This window comes from Catharus ustulatus, unplaced genomic scaffold, assembly GCF_009819885.2.
Source record: "Catharus ustulatus isolate bCatUst1 unplaced genomic scaffold, bCatUst1.pri.v2 scaffold_86_arrow_ctg1, whole genome shotgun sequence".
Classification (NCBI taxonomy): Eukaryota; Metazoa; Chordata; class Aves; order Passeriformes; family Turdidae; genus Catharus; species Catharus ustulatus.
This window is the reverse complement of record NW_024879551.1, coordinates 40,345-65,455: the sequence shown is the minus strand read 5'-3', so window position 1 is coordinate 65,455 and position 25,111 is coordinate 40,345. Positions and strand designations below refer to the sequence as shown.

At 49.3% G+C, this 25,111-nt stretch overlaps 1 protein-coding gene across 1 annotated transcript in view; it reads right to left on the bottom strand.

The window, feature by feature from the left end:
• Positions 1-25,111, bottom strand: part of LOC117011543 (filamin-A-like) — a gene marked incomplete at its 5' end in the record, with an annotated part of 73,047 nt that overhangs the window by 9,951 nt on the left and 37,985 nt on the right. The window contains 10 exons of the mRNA XM_033086969.1: positions 952-1,084; positions 7,600-7,715; positions 8,384-8,521; positions 11,993-12,259; positions 14,669-14,791; positions 15,642-15,794; positions 17,130-17,333; positions 19,274-19,435; positions 21,800-21,973; positions 22,983-23,111. Of these exons, the coding sequence (XP_032942860.1) occupies positions 952-1,084; positions 7,600-7,715; positions 8,384-8,521; positions 11,993-12,259; positions 14,669-14,791; positions 15,642-15,794; positions 17,130-17,333; positions 19,274-19,435; positions 21,800-21,973; positions 22,983-23,111 (1,599 nt within the window). The remainder of the gene's footprint in view (positions 1-951; positions 1,085-7,599; positions 7,716-8,383; positions 8,522-11,992; positions 12,260-14,668; positions 14,792-15,641; positions 15,795-17,129; positions 17,334-19,273; positions 19,436-21,799; positions 21,974-22,982; positions 23,112-25,111) is intronic.

The window sequence follows — 25,111 nt, the reverse complement described above, 5'->3', positions numbered from 1 at the left end:
GTGACCTCAGAGCTGTGACAGCACCAAGGGGTGGGAGTGGGGCAGATTTTGGAGTGAAATTTGCCGATTTTGGTGTTGAATTACCCAATTTTCATGAAAATTGAACAGATTTTTAGAGGAACACCCAATTTTTTGGGGTTTTTTTTAGGATGTACACCAATTTTTGGGTTGTACCCCCAATTTTCGGGATGTCCCTCACCTGGGGTGACCTCAGAGCTGTGACAACACTCAGGGGTGGGAACAGAGCAGATTTTGGGGTGGAATTGATGAATTTTGGAGGTGGAATTTGTGGATTTTGGTGTAGAATCTGCAGATTTTTATAGGAACACCCAATTTTTTTGGGTTTTTTTTGGGGTGTACCCCAATTTTCGGGGTGTCCCTGAGGTGTCCCTCACCTGGGGTGACCTCAGAGATGTGGCACCTCCCCAGGGGTGGGAACAGAGCAGATTTTGGGGCAGGATTTGCCGATTTTGGTGTAGAATTTCCTGATTTTCATGAAAATTGAACCGATTTTTGCAGGAACACCCAATTTTTTGGGGTTTTATTTGGGCTGTACCCCAATTTTTTGGGGTGTCCCCGAGGTGTCCCTCACCTGGGGTGACCTCAGAGATGTGGCACCTCCCCAGGGGTGGGAACAGAGCAGATTTTGGGGCAGAATTTGACGATTTTCATGAAAATTGAACCGATTTTTACAGGAACATCCAATTTTTTGGGGTTTTTTTGGGTTTTTTTTAGGATGTACCCCAATGTTTGGGGTGTCCCTCACCTGGGGTGACCTCAGAGATGTGACACCTCCCCAGGGGTGGGAACAGAGCAGATTTTGGGGTAGAATTTGGTGATTTTCATGAAAATTGAACCGATTTTTATAGGAACACCCAATTTTTTGGGGTTTTTTTGGGGTTTTTTTTGGGATGTCCCCAATTTTTGGGGTGTCCCCGAGGTGTCCCTCACCTGGGGTGACCTCAGAGATGTGGCACTCCTCCAGGGCCCCCGAGGGGCTGTGCACTTTGGCGTCCAGGGCGCCCCTGGCCCCGTTGAGGCTGACGGCGAACGAGGCCGGCTGGTGAACCTTGAGCCCCGACTCCTGCGCGGGAATCCGGTCAGGGACCCCAAAATGGGGAGGGGGAGGGGGGAGAGAGAGACCCTCCCCCCACAGGGATGGGGATGGGGGAGGGAAATGGGAGAGGAGGGGGAAAAAGGGGAAAAATGGTGGGGAAATGGTGCGAGATGGAATGAAATAAAATAAAATAAAATAAAATAAAATAAAATTAAATTAAATTAAATTAAAGGGATTAGAATAAAAAATATAATAAAAATGGCATAAAATAAAATAAAAATGAAATAAAATAAAATAGAATAAAATAAAATAAAGTAAAATAAAAATGGAATAAAAATAAAATGAAATGGAATAAAATGAAATAAAATAAAATAAAATAAAATAAAATAAAATAAAATAAAAATGAAATTAAATGGAATCAAATAAAATAAAAATGAAATGAAATAAAATAAATTGAAATGAAATGAAATAAAATAAAAATTAAATTAAATAGAATAAAAAATACAATAAAAATGGAATAAAATAAAATGAAATAAAATAAAATAAAATAAAATAACATAAAAATTAAATTAAATTAAATAGAATAAAAAAATATAATAAAAATGGAATAAAATAAAATAAAAATGAAATAGAATAAAATAGAATAAAATAAAATAAAGTAAAATAAAAATGGAATAAAAATAAAATGAAATGGAATAAAATGAAATAAAATAAAATAAAATAAAAATTAAATTAAATTAAAGAGATTAGAATAAAAAATATAATAAAAATGAAGTAAAATAAAATAAAAATGAAATGAAATGGAATAAAATAAAATAAAAATGAAATGAAATAAAATAAAATAGAAAAAATTATATAAAGTAAAATAAAATGGAATAAAATAAAAATGAAATAAAATGAAATGGAATAAAATAAAATAAAATAAAATAACATAAAATAAAAATTAAATTAAATTAAATAGAATAAAAAAAAATTGAATAAAATAAAATAAAAATGAAATGAAATAAAATAAAATATAAATTAAATTAAATTAAGATGAAATGAAATAAAAGAAAATAGAATAAAAAAATATAATAAAAATGGAATAAAATAAAATAAAAATGAAATGAAATGGAATAAAATAAAATAAAAATAAAATGAAATAAAATAGAATAGAATAAAAAAATACAATAAAAATGGAATCAAATAAAATAAAAATGAAATGAAATGGAATAAAATAAAATAAAAATAAAATGAAATAAAATAAAATAGAATAGAATAAAATAAAATATAATTAAAATGGAATCAAATAAAATAATAAAAATGGAATCAAATAAAATAAAAATGAAATAAAATAAAGTAAAATAAAATGGAATATAATAAAATTAAAATGAAATGAAATGAAATAAAATAAAATAAAATAGAATAAAATAAAATAAAATATAATAAAAATGAAATAAAATGAAATAAAATGGAATAAAATAAAATACAACAATATAAAGTGAAATAAAACAATATAAAACATAATAATATAAAATACAATAAAATAAGATAAAATGAAATGAAATAAAATAAACGCCAAAAATTTGCCAAAGAAACTCCACAGAAAAACACAACACTCCCCAAAAAACTCTAAAGAAACCAGAAAAAAACCCCCAAAAATCCCAAAGTAACCCCTCAAAAAAATCCCAAAACATAAAAATCCCCAAAAACCTCTCCCCCAAAAAAATAAAATAAAAACAAAACCCTCCAAAAAACCCCACAAAAAACCCAAAGAAACAGGAAAACCCCAAGAAAAAATAAAATAAAAATTCCAAATAAACCCCCCTGAAAAAACAAACAGAAAATCCCCAAAAACCTCCCAAAAATTCCCAAAGAAACAGAAAAAAAAAATCCCAAAGAGCAACAAAACAAAAACAAAAAACTCCAAAAAACCCCCCAAAAAACCTCAAAGAAACAAAAAAAAAGAAGCTCAAAAAAGTCCCAAAGAAACCTCAAAAAACCCCAAAACAAACAAAAAATCAAAACTAAAAAAATCCAAACAAAACAAAACAAAAAATCACAAAGAAATTAAAAAATCCTCCCAAAAATCCCAAAAAAGCCCCCAAAAAACCAAAAATAAATCCAAAATAAATCCAAAATTAACCCCCCCAAAAATCCCAAGAAAAGAAAAATAACTTCAGAAAAAACCCCACAAAAAACCCCAAATTATCCCCACAAAAACATTTTTAAATATCTAAAAAATCCAATAAAATAAAATAAATAAATAAAATAAATAAATAAAAATTAAATAAAATAAAATGAAATAAAATAAAAATAAAATAAAATAAAATTAAACAAAATAAAATAAAATAAAATAAAATAAAATAAATTAACTAAAAACCTCAAACCCCTCCCCCAAAAAAACCCAAAAAACCCAAATTTTGAGGTGGGGGTGGGAGAAATTCAGGTTTTGGGGAATTCTCAAATTTTCACCCCAAAAATGCTCAAAGGGGATTAAAAAAAAAAAAAAAATCCACAAAAAAATTCAATTTAGGGAGGGGGGACCCCAAAATTCTCCCCCAAAAATCCCAAAGAGGGGAAAAACGACCCCAAAAATTCATCCCAAAAATTTGGAGGAATGGAAAATTAAAAAAAAAATTAAAATCCCAAATCCTCACCCCAAATATTTTGGGGGAGTAGAAAAATTAAAAAAATATTAAAATCCCAAATTTAAAAAATTAAAATCCTAAATTAAATTCCCCAAATTTTGGGGATTTAGAGAAACCCCAAATCCTCATCCAAAAAATTTTTTAGGAATTGAAAATCCAAAAAATTTAAAACCCAAAATCCTCACCCCAAATATTTTGGGGGGAATTAGGAAAAAAAAAATTAAAATCCCAAATTCTCATCCCAAAAATTTTGAGGGAGTAGAAAAATTAAAAAAAAAATTAAAACCCCAAAACTTCACCCCAAAAATTTTGGGGATTTAGAGAAACCCCAAAACCTTACCCCAAATATTTTTTGGGGTAGAAAAATCCCAAATTCTCATCACAAAATTATGGGGGAATTGAAAATCCCAAAAATTTAAAACCCCAAATCCTCATCCCAAACATTTTTTGGGGTAGAAAAATCCCCAAAAATTGAACAATCCCAAATCCTCACCTCAAAATTACGGGGAAATAAAAAAATAAATCCTAAAAAAATTTAAACCCCCAAATCCTCACCCCAAAAATTTTGGGGGAGTAGAAAAATCCCAAAAAAATTTTAAATCCCAAAACCTCATCCCAAAAATTTGGGGGATTTAGAGAAACCCCAAAACCTCAACTCAAAAATTTTTTGGGAATTAAAAATCCCAAAAAATTGAAAATCCCAAATCCTCACCTCAAAATTACGGGGAAATAAAAAAATAAATCCTAAAAAAATTTAAAACCCCAAATCCTCCCCCCTTTTAACCCCCCATGGGGAGCACCAAACCCCAAAATTTTTATTTTTATTTTTATTTATTTTGGGGTTTGGGGGGTCCCTAAAGGGGGGGGGGGGAATTTTTGGGGTCCCCCCCTGACCCCAACTTACCTTGGGGGGAGGGGCTGGGGCAGAACCAGCGGGGACCCCAAATTTGGGGAATTTTTGGGGTTTTTTTTTTGTTATTTTGGGTCCTGCCCCTTCCCCTCCCCCCCCTGTTCAAAGCCTTTATCAGAGACACGAGAGAGACCCCGGGACCCCCGGGGGGAGGGGCTGGGCCAGCGCAGGGACCCCAGGGCACAGCCCAGAATCTGCCTAAAAATCTAAAATCTGCTTTAAAACCCCAAAATCTGCTTAAAAGTCCCCAAAATCTGATTTAAAACCTACAAAATCTGCTTTAAAATACCAAAAATCTGCTTTAAAAACCTGAAAATCTGCTTTAAAATCCCAAAAAACTGCTTAAAAAAACCCAAAATCTGCTTTAAAATACCAAAATCTGCTTTAAACCCAAAAAATCTGCTTGGAAATCTAAAAATTCTCCTTAAAGAAACCTAAAATCTGCTTTAAAAATCTGAAAATCTGCTTTAAAATCCCCAAAATCTGCTTTAAAATCCCAAAATCTGCTTCAAAACCCCAAAATCTGCTTAAAGAAACCTAAAATCTCCTTTCAAATCCCAAAAATCTGCTTGGAAATCTAAAAATTCTGCTTAAAGAAACCTAAAATCTGCTTAAAAAACCCCAAAATCTGATTTAAAATACCTAAAATCTGCTTGGAAAATCTAAAATCTGCTTGGAAATCCCAAAATCTGCTTTGAAATCTAAAAAATCTGCTTTAAAATCCCAAAAATCTCCTTAAAATTCCTCAGAATCTGCTTTAAAATCCCAAAATCTGCTTGAAAATTAAAAAAATCTGCTTGAAAAACCTCAAAATCTGCTTTAAAATACCCAAATCTGCTTGGAAATCTAAAAATCTGCTTTGAAAACCCAGAAATCTTCTTAAAAACCCCAAAATCTGCTTGAAAATACCAAAAATCTGCTTTAAAAACCTGAACATCTGCTTTGAAATCTAAAAAATCTGCTTTTAAATCTAAAAAATCTGCTTTAAACCCAAAAAATCTGCTTTAAAATACCAAAAATCTGCTTTAAAATCTAAAAATCTGGTTTAAAATCTAAAATCTGCTTAAAAACCCCCCAAATTTGCTTGGAAATCTAAAAAAATCTGCTTGGAACCCAAAAAATCTCCTTTGAAATCCCAAAATCTGCTTTAAAAACCTAAAATCTGCTTTAAAAACCTGAAAATCTGCTTTAAAATCCCAAAAATCTGCTTAAAAAACCCAAAATCTGCTTTTAAAACCTCAAAATCTGCTTAAAGAAACCTAAAATCTGCTTGGAAATCTAAAAAATCTGCTTTAAAATCCCCAAATCTGCTTAAAAATCGAAAAAATCTGCTTTTAAACCCCCAAATCTGCTTTGAAATCGAAAAAATCTGCTTTAAACCCAAAAAACCTGCTTGGAAATCCAAAAATCTGCTTTAAGAAACCCAAAATCTGCTCTAAAAACCTGAAAATCTGCTTTAAAAACCTCAAAATCTGCTTGGAAATCTAAAATCTGCTCCCAGATCCTAAAAATCTGCCTTAAAACCCAAAAATTTGCTCCTACAAACCCCAAAACTTCCCCTACAAACCCCAAACCTGCCCCTATAACCCCAAAATCTGCCCCTACAGACCCTAAAATTTCCCCTACAGACCCCAAAACTTCCCCTAAAAACCCCAAACCCCAAAATCTGCCCCTAAAACTCCCAAAACTTCTCCTAAAACCCCCAAAATTTCCCCTAAAACCCCCAAAATTTCCCCTAAAATCCCCAAAACTTCCCCTACAAACCCCAAACTTCCCTTATAAACCCTGTACCTGCCCCTACAGACCCCAAACACCAAAATCTGCTCCTAAAAACCCCAAAATTTCCCCTACAAATCCCAGACCTGACCCTAAAAACCCCAAACACCAAAATCTGCCCCTAAAAACACCAAAATTTCTTCCACAAACCCCAAAACTTCCCATACAAACTCCAAAATCTGCCCCCCCAAACACCAAAATCTGCCCCTACAGACCCCAAAACTTCCCCTAAAAACCCCAAAATTTCTCCTAAAAACCCCAAACCTGCCCCTACAGACCCCAAACCCCAAAATCTGCCCCTAAAAACCCCAAAACCTCCCCTACAAACCCCAAAATTTATCCTAAAAACCCCAAAACTTCCCCTAAAATCCCCAAAACTTCCCCTACAGACCCCAAAATTTCTCCTACAAACCCCAAACCTGCCCCTACAGATCCCAGACCTGACCCTACAAACTCCAAACCTGCCCCTAGAGACCCTAAACCCCAAAATCTGCCCCTACAAACACCAAAATTTCTCCCACAAACCCCAAAACTTCCCCTACAGATCCCAGACCTGCCCCTAAAAACCCCAAAACATTCCCTAAAAACCCCAAAATTTCCCCTACAAACCCCAGACCTGACCCTACAAAACCCAAACCTGCCCCTAGAGACCCTAAACCCCAAAATCTGCCCCTAAAAAACCCAAAATTTCTCCCACAAACCCCTTAACTTTCCCTACAGATCCCAAAACCTCCCCTAAAAACCCCAAAATTTCTCCTAAAAACCCCAAAATTTCTCCTACAGACCCCAAAACTTCCTCTACAGACCCCAGACCTGCCCCTACAAACCCCAAAACTTCCCCTACAAACCCCAAAACTTCCCCTACAAACCCCAAACTTCTCTTACAGACCCTGAACCTGCCCCTACAGATCCCAGAATTTCTCCTACAGACCCCAAAACTTCCCCTACAAATCCAAACCTGCCCCTACAGACCCCAAAACTTCTAAAAACCCCAAAGCTGCCCCTATAAACCCCAAAATCTGCCCCTAAAAACCCCTAAATTTCTCCTAAAAAACCCAAAATTTCTCCTACAAACCCCAAAACTTCCCCTACAAACCCCAAAATCTCCCTGCAGTTCCTGGGGGCTGCGCTGGCCGGGCCCCCCCCGCTCTCCAGGGGGTTCTGTGCCGGTTTTTTTTGGGATTTTTTGGGTTTTTTGGGGTTTTTGGGGTCTCCAGGTGCCTCACCTGAAGGCTAGAAACAGTGAGGCGCCGCGCGGCGTCGCTGGGGGCCGCGGCCGTCACCACGAACGGGCTCTCGGGGATGTGCTCGTCGTTGAACTTCACTGAGACTTCATAATCACCTGGGGGAGAAAAAATCCTAAATAATACATCCTAAAAAATCACAAAACCATCAAAAATCCCATCCCAAAAACCTCAAAAACACCAAAAATCCCTGCCCCAAATCTCAGCTCTGTCCCCTCTCGGGGCTGTGCTGTCGTTGAACTTCACTGACACCTCATAATCACCTGGAAAGGAAAAAATCCTAAATGTCCTGAAAATCCCAGACCAAAAATCCTGAAAATCCCATCCCAAAAACCCCAAAACCATCAAAAATCCCATCCTAAAAATCTCAAAAACTGCTCCTGAAAATCCCCAAAATTCGCTCCCTAAATCTCAGCTCTGTCCCCTCTCGGGGCTGTGCTGTCGTTGAACTTCACTGACACCTCATAATCACCTAGAAGGGAAAAAATCCTAAATATCCTGAAAATCCCAGCCCAAAAACCCCAAAACCATCAAAAATGCTGCTCCAAAAATCCTAAAACCATCAAAAATCCCATCCCAAAAACCCCAAAACCATCAGAAATCCCCGCCCCAAATCCCGTTTCTGTCCCCTCTCGGGGTTGTGCTGTCGTTGAACTTCACTGACACCTCATAATCACCTGGGGGAGAAAAAAGGCTGAAAAACCCTAAAAATCCCATCCCAAAACCCCATAAAAATCCCACAAAAACCCCAAGCCCCGTTGCTGACCGGGCTCCTGCACCACGTAGGAGACGCCGCAGGAGCCGTCCTTGTGATCCTCGAAGGCGATCTCGGCCTTGCTGGGGCCCTCGACGGCGATGGAGAGACCCCCGGCGCCGGCCTCGCGCGTCCAGATGCTGAACTCGGCTGGGGAGGGAGTCAGGGGGTGAGAAATCCTAAAAAAATCCTATAAACCAATCCAAAATATCCCAAAAACCGACCCAAATAACCCTAAAAACCATCCTAAAACTGCTCAAAATCCCAGCACACACAGAGACCCCGGCGCCGGCCTCGCGCGTCCAGATGCTGAACTCGGCTGGAAATGGGGGAAATGGGGTCAGAAATCCTAAAATCCCACCCAAAAAACCCCAAAAACTGACCCAAACTACCCCATAAATCCTATAAACCATGGCAAAATCTGCCCCAAAATCCCAGCACACACAGACCCCAGCGCCGGCCTCGCGCGTCCAGATGCTGAACTCGGCTGGGAATGGGGTCAGGGGGTGAAAAACCCCAAAAAATTCTAATATCCAACCCAAAAACCCCAAAATAACCCAAAACCCGACCCAAATAACCCCATAATCCAACCCCAAAAACCCTATAAACCATGGCAAAAACTGCCCAAAATCCTAAAACCCCACCCAGCACACACAGACCCCGGCGCCAACCTCGCGCGTCCAGATGCTGAACTCGGCTGGGGATGGGGAAATGGGGTCAGAAATCCTAAAAAAATCCTATAAACCAATCCAAAATATCCCAAAAACTGACCCAAATAACCTTATAAACCATCCAAAAACTGCCCCAAAAAACCCCAAAATCCCAGCACACACACAGACTCTGGTGCCGGCCTCGCGCGTCCAGATGCTGAACTCGGCTGGGAATGGGGTCAGGGGGTGAAAAACCCCAAAAAATTCTAATATCCAACCCAAAAACCCCAAAATAACCCAAAACCCGACCCAAACAACCCCATAAACCAACCCCAAAAACCCTATAAACCATGGCAAAATCTGCCCCAAAATCCCAGCACACACAGATCCCGGCGCCGGCCTCGCGTGTCCAGATGCTGAACTCGGCTGGGAATGGGGAAATGGGGGTCAGAAATCCCAAAAAATCCTAAAATCCAATCCAAAATATCCCAAAATCTGACCCAAATAACCTTATAAACCATCCAAAAACTGCCCCAAAAAACCCCAAAATCCCAGCACACACAGAGACACAGAGACCCCCGGCGCCGGCCTCGCGCGTCCAGATGCTGAACTCGGCTGGGGAGAGAGTCAGGGGGTGAGAAATCCTAAAAACCAACCCAAAAAACCCAAAAACCGACCCAAAAAACCTTATAAACCATCCAAAAACTGTCCCAAAAACTGCCCAAAATCCCAGCACACACAGACCCCAGCGCCGGCCTCGCGCGTCCAGATGCTGAACTCGGCTGGGAATGGGGAAATGGGGTCAGAAATCCTAAAAACCAACCCAAAAAACCCCAAAAACCAACCCCAAAACCCCTAAAAACCATCCAAAATCTGCCCCAAAATCCCAGCACACACAGACCCCGGCGCCGACCTCGCGCGTCCAGATGCTGAACTCGGCTGGAAATGGGGTAGAAATCCTAAAAACTGCCCCAAAAAACCCAAAAACTGACCCAAATAACCTTATAAACCATCCCAAAACTGCCCCAAAAAAACCCAAAATCCCAGCACACACAGAGACACAGAGACCCCCGGCGCCGGCCTCGCGTGTCCAGATGCTGAACTCGGCTGGGAATGGGGAAATGGGGTCAGAAATCCCAAAAAAATCCTATAAACCAATCCAAAAAACCCCAAAACTGACCCAAATAACCCCATAATCCAACCCCAAAAACCCTATAAACCATGGCAAAATCTGCCCCAAAATCCCAGCACGCACAGACCCCCAGCGCCGGCCTCGCGCGTCCAGATGCTGAACTCGGCTGGGAATGGGGAAATGGGGTCAGAAATCCTAAAAAATCCTATAAACCAATCCAAAATATCCCAAAAACTGCCCTAAAAACCAACCAAAAATCCCCAAACCTTACACAGACATAGAGACCTCGTTTTTGCAGTTCCCACTTTTTGGTTTTTGGGATTTTTCCCCCATTTTTGGCTCTCACTCACCGGGGGTCCCCAACCCCATTTCTGTTCTCCCAGCCCCATTTTTGGGTTTTTATCCTCCATTTTTGGGTCTTTTCCCCCATTTTTTGCTATTTCTCCCCCATATTTTGGGTTTTTTTCCCCCATTTTCACTCACCGAGGGTCCCAGCCTCGGTTCTCTCCAGCCCCAGGCCCCCAAACCCATTTTGGTTTTTTTTGCCCCATTTTTTGTGGGTTTTTTCCCCATTTTTTGGTTTTTTTTTCCCATTTTCACTCACCAGGTGTCCCAGCCTCGGCTCTCTCCAGCCCCGAGCCCCCAGACCCATATTTTGGATTTTTTCCCCCATTTTTTCAGTTCCCATTCCCATTTCTGTCACTCACCAGGGGTCCCGGCCTCGGCTCTCTCCAGCCCCGAGCCCCCAGACCCATTTTTTTTGATTTTTCCCCTCCATTTTTGAGTTTTATTCCCCCATTTTTAGGTTTTTTTTCTCCATTTCACTCACCAGGGGTCCCGGCCTCGGCTCTCTCCAGCCCCGAGCCCCCAGACCCATATTTTGGATTTTTTTCCCCATTTTTAGTTTTTTTTCCCCATTTTCACTCACCAGGTGTCCCAGCCTCGGCTCTCTCCAGCCCCGGGCCCCCAGACCCATTTCAGCTCTCCCAGCCCCATTTTTTGGATTTTTTCCCCCATTTCTCTCACTCACCAGGTGTCCCAGCCTTGGCTCTCTCCAGCCCTGGGCCCCCAGACCCATTTTTTTTAATTTTTTCCCCCATTTTTAGGTTTTTTTCCCCCATTTTTTGCTATTTCTCCCCCATTTTTAGGTTTTTTTTCCCCATTTTCACTCACCAGGTGTCCCGGCCTCGGCTCTCTCCAGCCCCCAGACCCATTTCAGCTCTCCCAGTCCCATTTTTAGGTTTTTTTCCCCCATTTTCACTCACCAGGTGTCCCGGCCTCGGCTCTCTCCAGCCCCGGGCCCCCAGACCCATATTTTGGTTTTTTCCCCCCATTTTTAGGTTTTTTTCCCCATTTCTGTCACTCACCAGGGGTCCCGGCCTCGGTTCTCTCCAGCCCCGGGCCCCCAGCCCCATTTTTTTTATTTTTTCCCCCATTTTTTTGTTTTTTCTCCCCCATATTTTGATTTTTTTCCCTCATTTTCTGTCTCTCACTCACCAGGGGTCCCGGCCTCGGCTCTCTCCAGCCCCTTTTTTTGGTTTTTTTCCCCATTTTTTGGTTTTTTCCCCATATTTGGGTTTTTCCCCCCATTTTTTCCCTTTTTCCCCCATTTTCACTCACCAGGGGTCCCGGCCTCGGCTCTCTCCAGCCCTGGGCCCCCAGACCCATTTCAGCTCTCCCAGACCCATATTTTGGTTTTTTTTCCCCATTTTCACTCACCAGGTGTCCCAGCCTCGGCTCTCTCCAGCCCCGGGCCCCCAGACCCATATTTTGTTATTTCCCCCCCCATATTTTATTTTTTTCCCCCATTTTTAGTTTTTTTTCCCCATTTTCACTCACCGGGGGTCCCGGCCTCGGCTCTCTCCAGCCCCGGGCCCCCCGCCCGCACCTTGTGGGCTCCCCCCTCGCCCAGGGGTCCCACGGTGAACTGGAAGGGGCTCCCCGGCACGTGCTGCCCGCGGTCCTTGACGCTGACCCGGTGAGCTCCGGTCTCCTGCGGCACGAAACGAACGCCCACCGCGCCCCCCGCGCCCGGCAGCACCTGCGCGGCCACGGGCTGGCCCGAGGGACCGGTCACCTGCGCTGAGACCTCCGAGATGGACAGCTCTGGGGGGAAAATGGGGTAAAAAATGGGTTATTTGGGTAAAAATGGGGTTATTGGGGGTAAAAATGGGTAAAATGTTCCATGAGGGACCGGTCACCTGCGCTGAGACCTCGGAGATGGACAGTTCTGGGGAGAAAATGGGGTAAAAATGGGTTATTTGGGTAAAAATGGGGTTATTGAGGGAGAAAATGGGGTTAAAATGGGTTATTGGGAGAGAAAATTGGGTAAAAATGGGTAAAATGTTCCATGAGGGACCGGTCACCTGCGCTGAGACCTCCGAGATGGAGAGTTCTGGGGGGAAAAGGGGGTAAAAATGGGTAAAAATGGGGTAAAAATGGGTTATTGGGGGAGAAAATGGGGTAAAAAATGGGTTATTGGGGGAGAAAATGGGGTAGAAATGGGTAAAATGTTCCATGAGGGACCGGTTACCTGGGCTGAGACCTCCGAGATGGACAGCTCTGGGGGGAAAATGGGGTAAAAAACAGGGAAATTGGGTTAAAAATGGGGTTATTGAGGGAGAAAATTGGGTAAAAATGTGTTATTGGGGGAGAAAACGGGGTAGAAATGGGTAAAATGTTCCATGAGGGACCGGTCACTTGGGCTGAGACTTGGAGATGGAGAGTTCTGGGGGGAAAATGGGGTAAAAATGGGTAAAAATGGGGTAATAATGGGGTTAATGGGGGAGAAAATTGGGTTAAAAATGGGTAAAACGTTCCGTGAGGGACTGGTCACTTGGGCTGAGACTTCTGAGATGGACAGCTCTGGGGAGAAAATGGGGTAAAAAACAGGTTATTGGGGTAAAAATGGGTTATTGGGGGAGAAAATGGGGTAAAAATGAGTAAAAATGGGTAAAATGTTCCATGAGGGACCGGTCACCTGGGCTGAGACCTCGGAGATGGAGAGTTCTGGGGGGAAAAAGAGGGAAATTGGGTAAAAATGGGGTAAAATGTTCCATGAGGGACCGGTCACTTGGGCTGAGACCTCCGAGATGGAGAGTTCTGGGGAGAAATGGGGTAAAAACCAGAGAAAATGGGTAAAAATGGGTTATTGGGGGAGAAAATTGGGTAAAAAATTGGTTATTGGGGTGAAAGACAGGAGAGATGTTCCATGAGCTGGGCTGAGACCTCGGAGATGGAGAGTTCTGGGGAGAAATTGGGGTAAAAATGGGTTATTTAGGGTAAAAAATTGGGTTATTTGGGGTAAAAATGGGTAAAATGTTCCATGAGGGAGCAGTGACTGAGCTGAGAGCTCGGAGATGGACAGTTCTGGGGGGAACAACAGAGAAACTGGGGAAAAAATGAGATTTTCAGACTTTTAGGACCCCCTGAGGGTCCCCAAATCCCCTCCTGGACCCCCCAGGACACCCCCAGGACCCCTCCAAACCCTCCCCAGGACCCCCCAAAGACCCCCAGGGATGCTCAGGGACTTCCTGACACCCTTCAGGACCCCCTGAGGGTCCCCAAATCCCCTCCAGGACCCCTCCAGACCCCCCCAATCCCCCCAGGACCACCCCAGACCCCTCCAGGACCCCCCAAACACCCCCAGGGATGCTCAGGGATTTCCTGACAACTCTCAGGACCCCCTGAGGGTCCCCAAATCCCCTCCTGGTCCCCTCCAGAACCTCCCCAGGACCCCCCCAAGCCCCCTAATCCCCTCCCCAGGACCCCCCAGACACCCCCAGGGATACTCAGGGACTTCCTGACAATTTTCAGGACCCCCCTGAGGGTCCCCAAATCCCCTCCAGGACCCCCCCAGGACCCCTTCAGGACGCCCTAAAGACCCCCAGGACCCCCCAAACACCCCCAGGGATGCTCAGGGACTTCCTGACAATTTTCAGGACCCCCTGAGGGTCCCCAAATTCCTTTCCAGGACCCCCCAGGACCCCCTCAAACACCCCCAGGGATGCTTGGGGACTTTCTGACAACTCTCAGGACCCCCTGAGGGTCCCCAAATCCTCTCCAAGACCCCCTTAGACCCCCCCAATCCCTCCCAGTACCGCCCCAGACCCCTCCAGACCCTCCCCAGGACCCCCCAAACCCTCCCCAGGGATGCTCAGGGACTTCCTGACAATTTTCAGGACCCCCTGAGGGTCCCCAAATCCCCTCCTGGACCCCCCAGACCCCCTCCAGGACCCTCTGAGGGTCCCCAGGGATGCTCAGGGACTTCCTGATAATTTTCAGGACCCCCTGAGGGTCCCCAAATCCCCTCCAAGACCCCCCCCCAGACCCCCCCAATCCCCCCCAGTACCGCCCCAGACCCCTCCAGGACCCCCCCAGGACCCCCCAAAGACCCCCAGGGATGCTCGGGGATATCCTGACAATTTTCAGGACCCCCTGAGGGTCCCCAAATCCCCTCCAGGACCCCCCAGGACCCCCCCCCCAGCCCCCCCAGGACCCCTGCCCCTGTCTCACCGGGCATTTTGAGGCTGAGGTCGCAGGGGGTCCCCACGCTGGCCTCGGGGGGGGCGCGGCGCCGGCGCGTGATGCTCTCCCTGACCCTCCCCTCCCCCGTCACCTTCACCGAGAAGGGGCTCCCTGGGGGGGGGAGGGGTCAGTGAGGACCCCCCAGAGCCTCCCCAAATTGTCCCAGAGCCCTCAGAGCCCCCAGACCCAAAATCCCCCCCAGGTGAGGCAGCCCCAGACCCACACGGGGCTCCCTGGGGGGGTTTGGGGTCAGTGGGGACCCCCCAAAACCTCCTCAAATTATCCCAGAGCCCTCCCAGTAACTCCCAGTAACTCCCAGTACCCACCAATCCTCTCCCAGTCCCCTCCCAGTAACTCCCAGTACCCCACAATCCCTTCCCAGACCATCCGAGTCCCTCCCAGTCCCTCCCAATCCCCTCCCAGTGCCCCCCAAATTCACTCCCAGTTTCCCTCAAGTCCCTCCCAGTCCCTCCCAGTCCTTCCCAGTGCCCCCCAGTTCCTCCCAGTCCTCTCCCAGTCCCTCTCAATCCCCTCCCAGTCTCTCCCAGTCCCTCCAAATCCACCCCCAATCCCTCCCAGTCCCTCCCAGTGCCCCCCAAATTCACTCCCAGTTTCCCCCAGTCCCCTCCCAGTCCCTCCCAGTTCCCTCAAATCACCTCCCAGTTCCCTCCCAGTCTCTCCCAGTCCCTCCCAGTGCCCTCCCAGTGCCCCCCAATCCCCTCCCAGTCCCTCCCAAATCCCCTCCAATCCCCTCCCAGTCCCCTCCAATCCCCTCCCAGTCCCTCCCAGTGCCCCCCAATCCCCACCCAATCCCCTCCCATTCCCCTCCCAGTCCCTCCCAGTCCCTCCCAGTCCCTCCCAGTCCCTCCCAGTGCCCCCCAATCCCCTCCCAGTCCCTCCCAGTGCCCTCCCAGTCCCCCCCATTCCCCTCCCAGTCCCTCCCAGTGCCCGCAGTGCCCACCAGGCACGTGCTGCTCCCCGAATTTCACGGAGATGATGTAGTTTCCGGGCTCGGTGGGGCAGTAGGAGACCCTGCAGGTGCCGTCCTCCAGCTCCTCCGTGGTGATGTCCACCTTGCTGGGCCCCTCGATGGACAGGCTGAGCCCCCCGTACCCTGAGGGGTCACAGGGGGTCAGGGCAGGCCCCAAAAATTCACCCCAAAAAAATCCCAAATCCCAAAATCTGCCATACTGGATAAAAACCCCATAAATACCCCAAATACCTCCCATAAATCCCCCCATAAAATCCCATAAATCCCCTCATAAATCCCCTCACTGGACAGGCTGAGCCCCCCGTACCCTGGGGGGTCACAGGGGGTCAAGACACGCCCCAAAAATCCCAAAAATCCACCCCAAAAAATCCCCAAATCCCAAAATCCTCCATATTGGATAAAAAATCTAAAATACCCCAAGAAAACCCCATAAAATCCCATAAATCCCCCCATAAATCCCCTCACTGGGCAGGGGGAGACCCCAGACCCTGAGGGGTCACAGGGGGTCAGGACAGACCCCAAAAATCCCAAAAATTCACCCCAAAAAACCCCAAATCCCAAAATCTGCCATATTGGATAAAAACCCCTAAAATATCCCAAAAAAACCCCGAAAATATCCAAAATTGTCCCTCCCAGTGTCCCCAAATCCACTCCCAGTCCCTCCCAGTCCCTCCCAATCCTCTCCCAGTGCCCCCCAGTGCATCCCAGTTGTCCCCAGTCCATCCCAGTCTATCCCAATACCTTCTCAGTGCCCCCAAATCCTCTCCCAGTCCTTCCCAGTCCATCCCAATCCATTCCCAGTCCCTCCCAGTGTCCCCAAACCCCCTCCCAGTCCCTCCCAGTTCTCCTCAATCCCCTCCCAGTGTCCCCAAATCCCCTCCCAGTTCCCCCCAGTCCCTCCCAGTCCCTTCCAATCCCCTCCCAGTGCCCCCCCAGTCCCCTCCCAGTCCCTCCTCAATCCTTTCCCAGTCTCTCCCAGTCCCCCCAATCCCCTCCCAGTTCCCCCCAGTCTATCCCAATCCATCCCAGTCCCTCCCAGTCCCTCCCAGTGTCCCCAAATCTGCTCCCGGTCCCTCCCAGTGTCCCCAAACCCCCTCCCAGTCCATCCCAGTCCCTCCCAGTCCCCTCCCAGTGTCCCCAAACCCCCTCCCAGTCTCTCCCAATCCCATTCCAGTCCCTCCCAGTCCCTCCCAGCGTCCCCAAACCCCCTCCCAGTCCCTCCCAGTCCCCTTCCAATCCATCCCAGTCCCTCCCAGTTTCCCCAAACCCCCTCCCAATCCCATTCCAGTCCCTCCCAATCCATCCCAGTCGCTCCCAGTCCCTCCCAGTGTCCCCAAACCCCCTCCCAGTCCCTCCCAGTCCCTCCCAGTCCCCTCCCAGTGGCTCCCAATCCCCTCCCATCCCCTCCCAGTCCCTCCCAGTCCGTCCCAGTCTCTCCCAGTGGCTCCCAGCCCGCACCAGCCTCGCGGGTGTCGATGATGAACTGCGCTGGCTGGAACGTTGTCCCCTCGCTCAGGCCGGGTCCCCGCAGCCGCACCCGGGAGGCGTCACCGAGCTCGGCCTGGCTGATGGTGACAGCCAGGGGACTGCGGGGCAGGGGCTGTCCCCCCCGGGTGACATGGACCAGGTGCTCCCCCACCTCGTGGGGCACGAACGAGATCCCTGCGGGGACAGGGACACGGACAGGGTCACCTTGGGGACAGGGACACCCTGGGGACAGGGACACAGGGACAGGACACAGGGACACAGGGACACGGTGACAGCCAGGGGACTGCGGGGCAGGGGCTGTCCCCCCCGGGTGACATGGACCAGGTGCTCCCCCACCTCGTGGGGCACGAACGAGATCCCTGCGGGGACACGGACAGGGTCACCTTGGGGACAGGGACACAGTGACACAGTGACAGGGACACAGGGACAGGGACACGGGGACAGGGGGACATGGAGACAGGGACACCCTGGGGACAGGGACACGGGGACACAGTGACAGGGACACAGGGACAGGGACACGGGGACAGGGGGACACAGGGACACAGTGACAGGGACACAGGGACAGGGACACGGGGACAGGGGGACACAGGGACACAGAGACAGGGACACCCTGGGGACAGGGACAGTCAGGGGACAGCGACAGGGTCACCTTGGGGACAGGGACAGCGACAGGGACACCCTGGGGACAGGGACACAGAGACAGAGACACAGGGACAGAGACACAGGGACACCTGTGGGACAGGGACACAGGGACACGGGAACACAGGGACAGTCAGGGGACAGCGACAGGGACACCCTGGGGACAGGGACACGGGGACACAGGGACACAGGGACAGTGACAGAGAGACACAGGGACACAGGGACACAAGGGCAGGGACAGGGACAGGGGGACACAGGGACACAGGGACAGGGACACAGGGACACGGGGACAGGGACAGGGACACACGGACCAGGTTCTCCTTGACTCTCTGAGGGACAAACAAGATGTCCCCATGTCCCCGGGGATGTCCCCAGGGATGTCCCCATGTCCCCAGGGATGTCCCCATGTCCCCAATGATGTCCCCAATGTCCCCTCACCCAGGTGGCCGTCCCTGAGCCGTTTGAGCTGGCAGGGCTCTGTGTCCCCATGTCCACAGGGATGTCCCCAGGGATGTCCCCAATGATGTCCCCTCACCCAGGTGGCCGTCCCTGAGCCGTTTGAGCTGGCAGGGCTCTGTGTCCCCATGTCCCCAGGGATGTCCCCATGTCCCCAATGATGTCCCCTCACCCAGGTGGCCGTCCCTGAGCCGTTTGAGCTGGCAGGGCTCTGTGTCCCCATGTCCCCAGGGATGTCCCCATGTCCCCAATGATGTCCCCTCACCCAGGTGGCCGTCCCTGAGCCGTTTGAGCTGGCAGGGCTCTGTGTCCCCATGTCCCCAGGGATGTCCCCAGGGATGTCCCCAATGTCCCCTCACCCAGGTGGCCGTCCCTGAGCCGTTTGAGCTGGCAGGGCTCTGTGTCCCCATGTCCCCAGGGATGTCCCCAATGTCCCCTCACCCAGGTGGCCGTCCCTGAGCCGTTTGAGCTGGCAGGGCTCTGTGTCCCCATGTCCCCAGGGATGTCCCCAGGGATGTCCCCAATGTCCCCTCACCCAGGTGGCCGTCCCTGAGCCGTTTGAGCTGGCAGGGCTCTGTGTCCCCATGTCCCCAGGGATGTCCCCAATGATGTCCCCATGTCCCCAGGGATGTCCCCAATGATGTCCCCATGTCCCCAGGGATGTCCCCAATGTCCCCTCACCCAGGTGGCCGTCCCTGAGCCGTTTGAGCTGGCAGGGCTCTGTGTCCCCATGTCCCCAGGGATGTCCCCAATGTCCCCTCACCCAGGTGGCCGTCCCTGAGCCGTTTGAGCTGGCAGGGCTCTGTGTCCCCATGTCCCCAGGGATGTCCCCATGTCCCCAATGATGTCCCCTCACCCAGGTGGCCGTCCCTGAGCCGTTTGAGCTGGCAGGGCTCTGTGTCCCCATGTCCCCATGTCCCCAGGGATGTCCCCTCACCCAGATGTCCATCTCTGAGCCGTTTGAGCTGGCAGGGCTCTGTGTCCCCATGTCCCCAGGGATGTCCCCAATGTCCCCTCACCCAGGTGGCCGTCCCTGAGCCGTTTGAGCTGGCAGGGCTCCCTCCTGCCCGAGGGGGCGCTGACGGTGGCGCTCAGCTGGCTCAGGTCACTCTCCCCGATGTCCAGCGGGATCTCGGCCGAGGCGCCGACCTTGAGGTGGGACTGGCGCAGGGAATCGTCACCTGGGGGGACAGGGACAGTGAGGGGACAGCGGGGTCACTGAGGGGTCACTGAGGGGACAAGGGGACAGTGGGGTCACCTGGGGGGGACAAAGGGACAGTCAGGGGACAGTGGGGTCACTGAGGGGTCACTGAGGGGACAAGGGGACAGTGGGGTCACCTGGGGGGGACAAGGGACAGTCAGGGGACAGTGGGGACACTGAGGGGGACAAAGGGGTCAGTGGGGTCACCTAGGGGGGACAAGGACAGTGAGGGGACAGCAGGGACACACAGGGGTCACTGAGGGGTCAGTGGGGTCACCTGAGGGGGACAGGGGACAGTGAGGGGTCAGCAGGGACACCCAGGGGTCAGTGAAGGGTCAGTGGGGTCATTGAGGGGTCAGTGGGGTCACCTGGGGGGACAGGGGACACTGAGGGGTCACTGAGGGGTCAGTGGGGTCACTGAGGGGTCAGTGGGGTCACCTGGGGGGGATAAAGGGACAGTGAGGGGACACAGGGACACCCAGGGGTCACTGAGGGGGGACAGGGGACAGTGAGGGTTGAGTGAGAGGTCAGTGGGGTCACCTGAGGGGACAAAGGGACAGTGAGGGGTCAGTGGGGTCACTGAGGTCACCTGGGGGGACAGGGACAGTGAGGGGACAGTGAGAGGTCACTGAGGGGTCAGTGGGGTCACCTCGGGGGGACAAAGGGACAGTGAGGGGTCAGTGAGGGGTCATTGGGGTCATTGAGGGGTCAGTGGGGTCACCTGGGGGGACAAAGGGACAGTGAGGGGACAGCAGGGAGGGCAGGAGACAGTGAGGGGTCAGTGAGGGGTCAGTGGGGTCACCTGAGGGGACAAAGGGACAGTGAGGGGACACAGGGACACCCAGGGGTCACTGAGGGGTCAGTGGGGTCACCTGGGGAGGGACAGGGACAGTGAGGGGACAGCAGGGGGGACACAGGGGTCACTGAGGGGTCACTGAGGGGTCACTGGGCTCTTCAAGGGGGCACTCATTTCTTTGAGGATTTTTTTCCCATTTTTTGGTGGGTTTTTTCAAAATTTTTTTGGGATTTTTTCCAGTTTTTCCCCATTTCTGTGTGTTTTTTACCGGTGATCCTGGCAGTGAAGGGGCTCCCTGCTTGTGCTGGTGACCCCAGTGTGATTTCAGAGGGTTTTAGGGGGATTTTTCTCATTTTTTCAGGGATTTTTTGTGGATTTTTTGTGGGTTTTTCCCCAGATTTTCAATTTTTTGTTATTTTTTCCCATTTTGTGGTTTTTTTTGTGTTTTTTACCAGTGATCCTGGCGGTGAAGGGGCTCCCTGCCATGTGCTTGTGACCCCAGTGTGATTTCAGGGGTTTTAGGGGGGGTTTTTGGGCAGTTTTTGGAGGATTTTGATGGGGATTTTTTGTGGTTTTTTTCCCAGATTTTCAGTTTTTTGTTATTTTTCCCCATTTTTCCCCATTTCTGAGGTTTCTGTACCTGTGATCCTGGCAGTGAAGGGGCTCCCTGCCATGTGCTTGTGACCCCAGTGTGATTTCAGGGGTTTTTAGGGGGATTTGGGGCAGTTTTTGGTGGTTTTTGATGGGGATTTTTTCGGGTTGTTTCCATTTTTCCCATTTTTTTGGGTTTTTTGGTTTTTTTACCGGTGATCCTGGCAGTGAAGGGGCTCCCTGTGATGTGCTTGTCGTTGTACCTGACCCCAGTGTGATTTCAGGGGTTTTTAGGGGGTTTTGGGGCAGTTTTTTGGGCAGATTTCGGTGGTTTTTGATGGGGATTTTTCCCAGATTTCAGTTTTTTCCCATTTTTTGTGTTTTTTTCCCCAATTCAGGCATTTTTTACTGGTGATCCTGGCGGTGAAGGGGCTCCCTGCGATGTGCTTGTGACCCCAGTGTGATTTCAGGGTTTTTTGGGGAGGTTTTAGGGCAGTTTTTGGTGGTTTTTGATGGGATTTTTTCCCAGATTTCAGTTTTTTCCCATTTTTTGTTATTTTTTCCCATTTTTTTGGTTTTTTTTTGTGTTTTTTACCGGTGATCCTGGCGGTGAAGGGGCTCCCTGCGATGTGCTTGTGACCCCAGTGTGATTTCAGGGGTTTGTAGGGGGATTTTTCTCATTTTTTCAGGGATTTTTTGTGGATTTTTCCCCAGATTTTCAGTTTTTTGTTAATTTTCCCCATTTCTGAGGTTTCTGTACCCGTGATCCTGGCGGTGAAGGGGCTCCCTGCGATGTGCTTGTGACCCCAGTGGGATTTCAGGGGGTTTTGGGGGGTTTTGGGGCAGATTTTCGGGCAGATTTCGGTGGTTTTTGATGGGATTTTTTCCCAGATTTCAGTTTTTTCCCATTTTTTGTTATTTTTCCCCATTTTTTTTGGTTTTTTTGGGGTTTTTTACCAGTGATCCTGGCGGTGAAGGGGCTCCCTGCGATGTGCTTGTCGTTGTACTTGACCACGATGCCGTAGTCCCCGGGCAGCACGGGCAGGTAGGACACGGAGCAGGTGCCGTCCCCGTTGTCCTGGCAGCTGATCTCGGCCTTGGAGGGGCCCTCCACGGCCAGGGACAGACCCCCTGGGGACATTGGGGACAGGGTTAGGGACAGGGTTAGGGACAGGGACAGACCCCCTGGGGACATTGGGGACATTGTCAGGGACAAGAGGGGCCCTCCACGGCCAGGGACAGACCCCCTGGGGACATGGGGACATTGGGGACATTGTCAGGGACAGGGACAGACCCCCTGGGGACAGGGACAGAGTTAGGGACATGGGGACAGCCTGGGGACAGGGACAAACCCCCTGGGGACATGGGGACATTGGGGACATTGTCAGGGACAGGAGGGGCCCTCCACGGCCAGGGACAGACCCCCTGGGGACAGGGGACATTGGGGACAGGGTTAGGGACAGGGACAGACCCCCTGGAGACAGGGACAGGGTTAGGGACATGGGGACAGACCCCCTGGGGACATTGGGGACATTGGGGACATTGTCAGGGACATGGGGCAGGGACAGACCCCCTGGGGACATTGGGGACATTGGGGACAGGGTTAGGGACAGGGACAGACCCCCTGGGGACAGGGACAGAGTTAGGGACATGGGGACAGCCTGGGGACAGGGACAAACCCCCTGGGGACATGGGGACATTGGGGACAGGGTTAGGGACAGGGGACATTGTCAGGGATAGGGTTAGGGACAGGGACAGACCCCTGGGGACAAGGGACATGGGGACATTGTCAGGGACATGGGGACAGGGCTCTGGGGGAAGGACAGGGTCAAGCGTCCCCAGTGTCTCCCCAGGTGTGTCCCCAGGTGTGTCCCAGCTGTCCCCAGGCGTGTCCCCAATGTCCCAGGTGTGTCCCCAGCTGTCCCAGCTGTCCCCAGCTGTCCCCAGGTGTCCCCAGGTGTGTCCCAGGTGTGTCCCAGCTGTCCCAGCTGTCCCAGGTGTGTCCCAGCTGTCCCCAGGTGTGTCCCCAATGTCCCAGGTGTCCCCAGGTGTCCCCAGGCGTGTCCCCAATGTCCCCAGGTGTCCCCAGCTGTCCCCAGGCGTGTCCCCAATGTCCCCAGGTGTCCCCAGGTGTCCCTACCCTCCCCAGCGTCCTTGGTGTTGACGGTGAAGGTCGCCGGCCGGTTGACGGTGCCGTGGCTCAGGCCGGGCCCGTAGGCCGTGACGTGGCCGCTGTTCACGTAATCCACATAGAACTGCAGGGGGCTGCCTGGGGGGGACACAGGGACATGGGGGGGTCAGGGGACATCCCCACAGTGTCCCCACACTGTCCCCAAATCCCCCAGATTGTCCCCAAATCCCCCATGGGGACAGAGACACCAAAAATCCCCCCAAAGCCACCCCCGTGTGACTCCCATCACCCACGTACAACTGCAGGGGGTTGCCTGGGGAGGGGACACGGGGACATGGGGGGGACATGGGGGGGACATGGGGGGTCAGGGGACATCCCCACGGTGTCCCCAGATCCCCCAGATTGTCCCCAGACCCCCAAAAATTCCCCAAATCCCCCCAGTCCCATACCAGGAATGTGTATGTTGTCACACTGGATGTCCATCTTGTGCAGCCACACCCCAGACCCCATAAATCCCCTATAGAATCCCCTATAAATCCCCTATAGAATCCCCTATAAATCCCCTATACCTGGTATATGTATATTGTCACACTGGATGTCCATCTCATGCAGTCACACCCCAGACCCCATAAATCCCCCATAAATCCCCTATAAATCCCCTATAAATCCCCTATAAATCCCCTATAAATCCCATACCTGGTATATGTATATTGTCACAGTGGATGTCCATCTCATGCAGCCACACCCCAGACCCCATAAATCCCCTATAAATCCCCCATAGAATCCCATAAATCCCCCATAGAATCCCATAAATCCCCTATAGAATCCCCTATAGAATACCTGGAATGTGTATGTTGTCACAGCGAATGTCCATCTCATGCAGTCACACCCCAGACCCCATAAATCCCCTATAGAATCCCATAAATCCCCTATAGAATCACCCATAAATCCCCCATAAATCCCATACATCTCCTATAGAATCACCCATAAATCCCCTATAAAATCCCATAAATCTCCTATAGTATCCCCCATAAATCCCCTATAGAATCCCATAAATCCCCTATAGAATACCTGGAATGTGTATGTTGTCACAGCGAATGTCCATCTCGTGCAGCCACACCCCAGACCCCATAAATCCCCCATAAATCCCCTATAGAATCCCCTATATACCTGGCATATGTATGTTATCACACCGAATGTCCATCTCGTGCAGCCACACCCCAATCCCATAAATCCCCTATAGAATCCCATAAATCCCCTATAAATCCCCTATAAATCCCCTATAGAATACCTGGTATATGTATGTTGTCACAGCAAATGTCCATCTCGTGCAGCCACACCCCAGACCCCATAAATCCCCTTAATCCCCTATAAATCCCCTATAGAATCCCCCATAAACCCGCTATACACACCAGGTATGTGTATGTTGTCACAGCGAATGTCCATCTCGTGCAGCCACACCCCAATCCCATAAATCCCCTATAGAATCCCCTATAGAATCCCCTATAGAATACCTGGAATGTGTATGTTGTCACAGCGGATGTCCATCTCGTGCAGCCACACCCCAATCCCATAAATCCCCTATAAATCCCCTATAGAATCCCCTATAGAATACCTGGTATATGTATATTGTCACAGCGAATGTCCATCTCGTGCAGCCACACCCCAGACCCCATAAATCCCCCATAAATCCCCCATAAATCCCCTATAGAATCCCATACCTGGAATGTGTATGTTGTCACAGCGGATGTCCATCTCGTGCAGCCACACCCCACACCCCATAAATCCCCTATAAATCCCCTATAGAATCCCCTATAGAATCCCCTATACACACCAGGTATATGTATGTTATCACAGCGAATGTCCATCTCGTGCAGCCACACCCCAGACCCCATAAATCCCATAAATCCCCCAGAAATCCCCTATACATACCTGGTATATGTATGTTATCACAGCGAATGTCCATCTTGTGCAGCCACACCCCATAAATCCCCTATAAATCCCCTATAGAATCCCCTATAGAATCCCCTATACACACCAGGTATATGTATGTTGTCACAGCGGATGTCCATCTCGTGCAGCCACACCCCAGACCCCATAAATCCCCCATAAATCCCCTATAGAATCCCCTATAAATC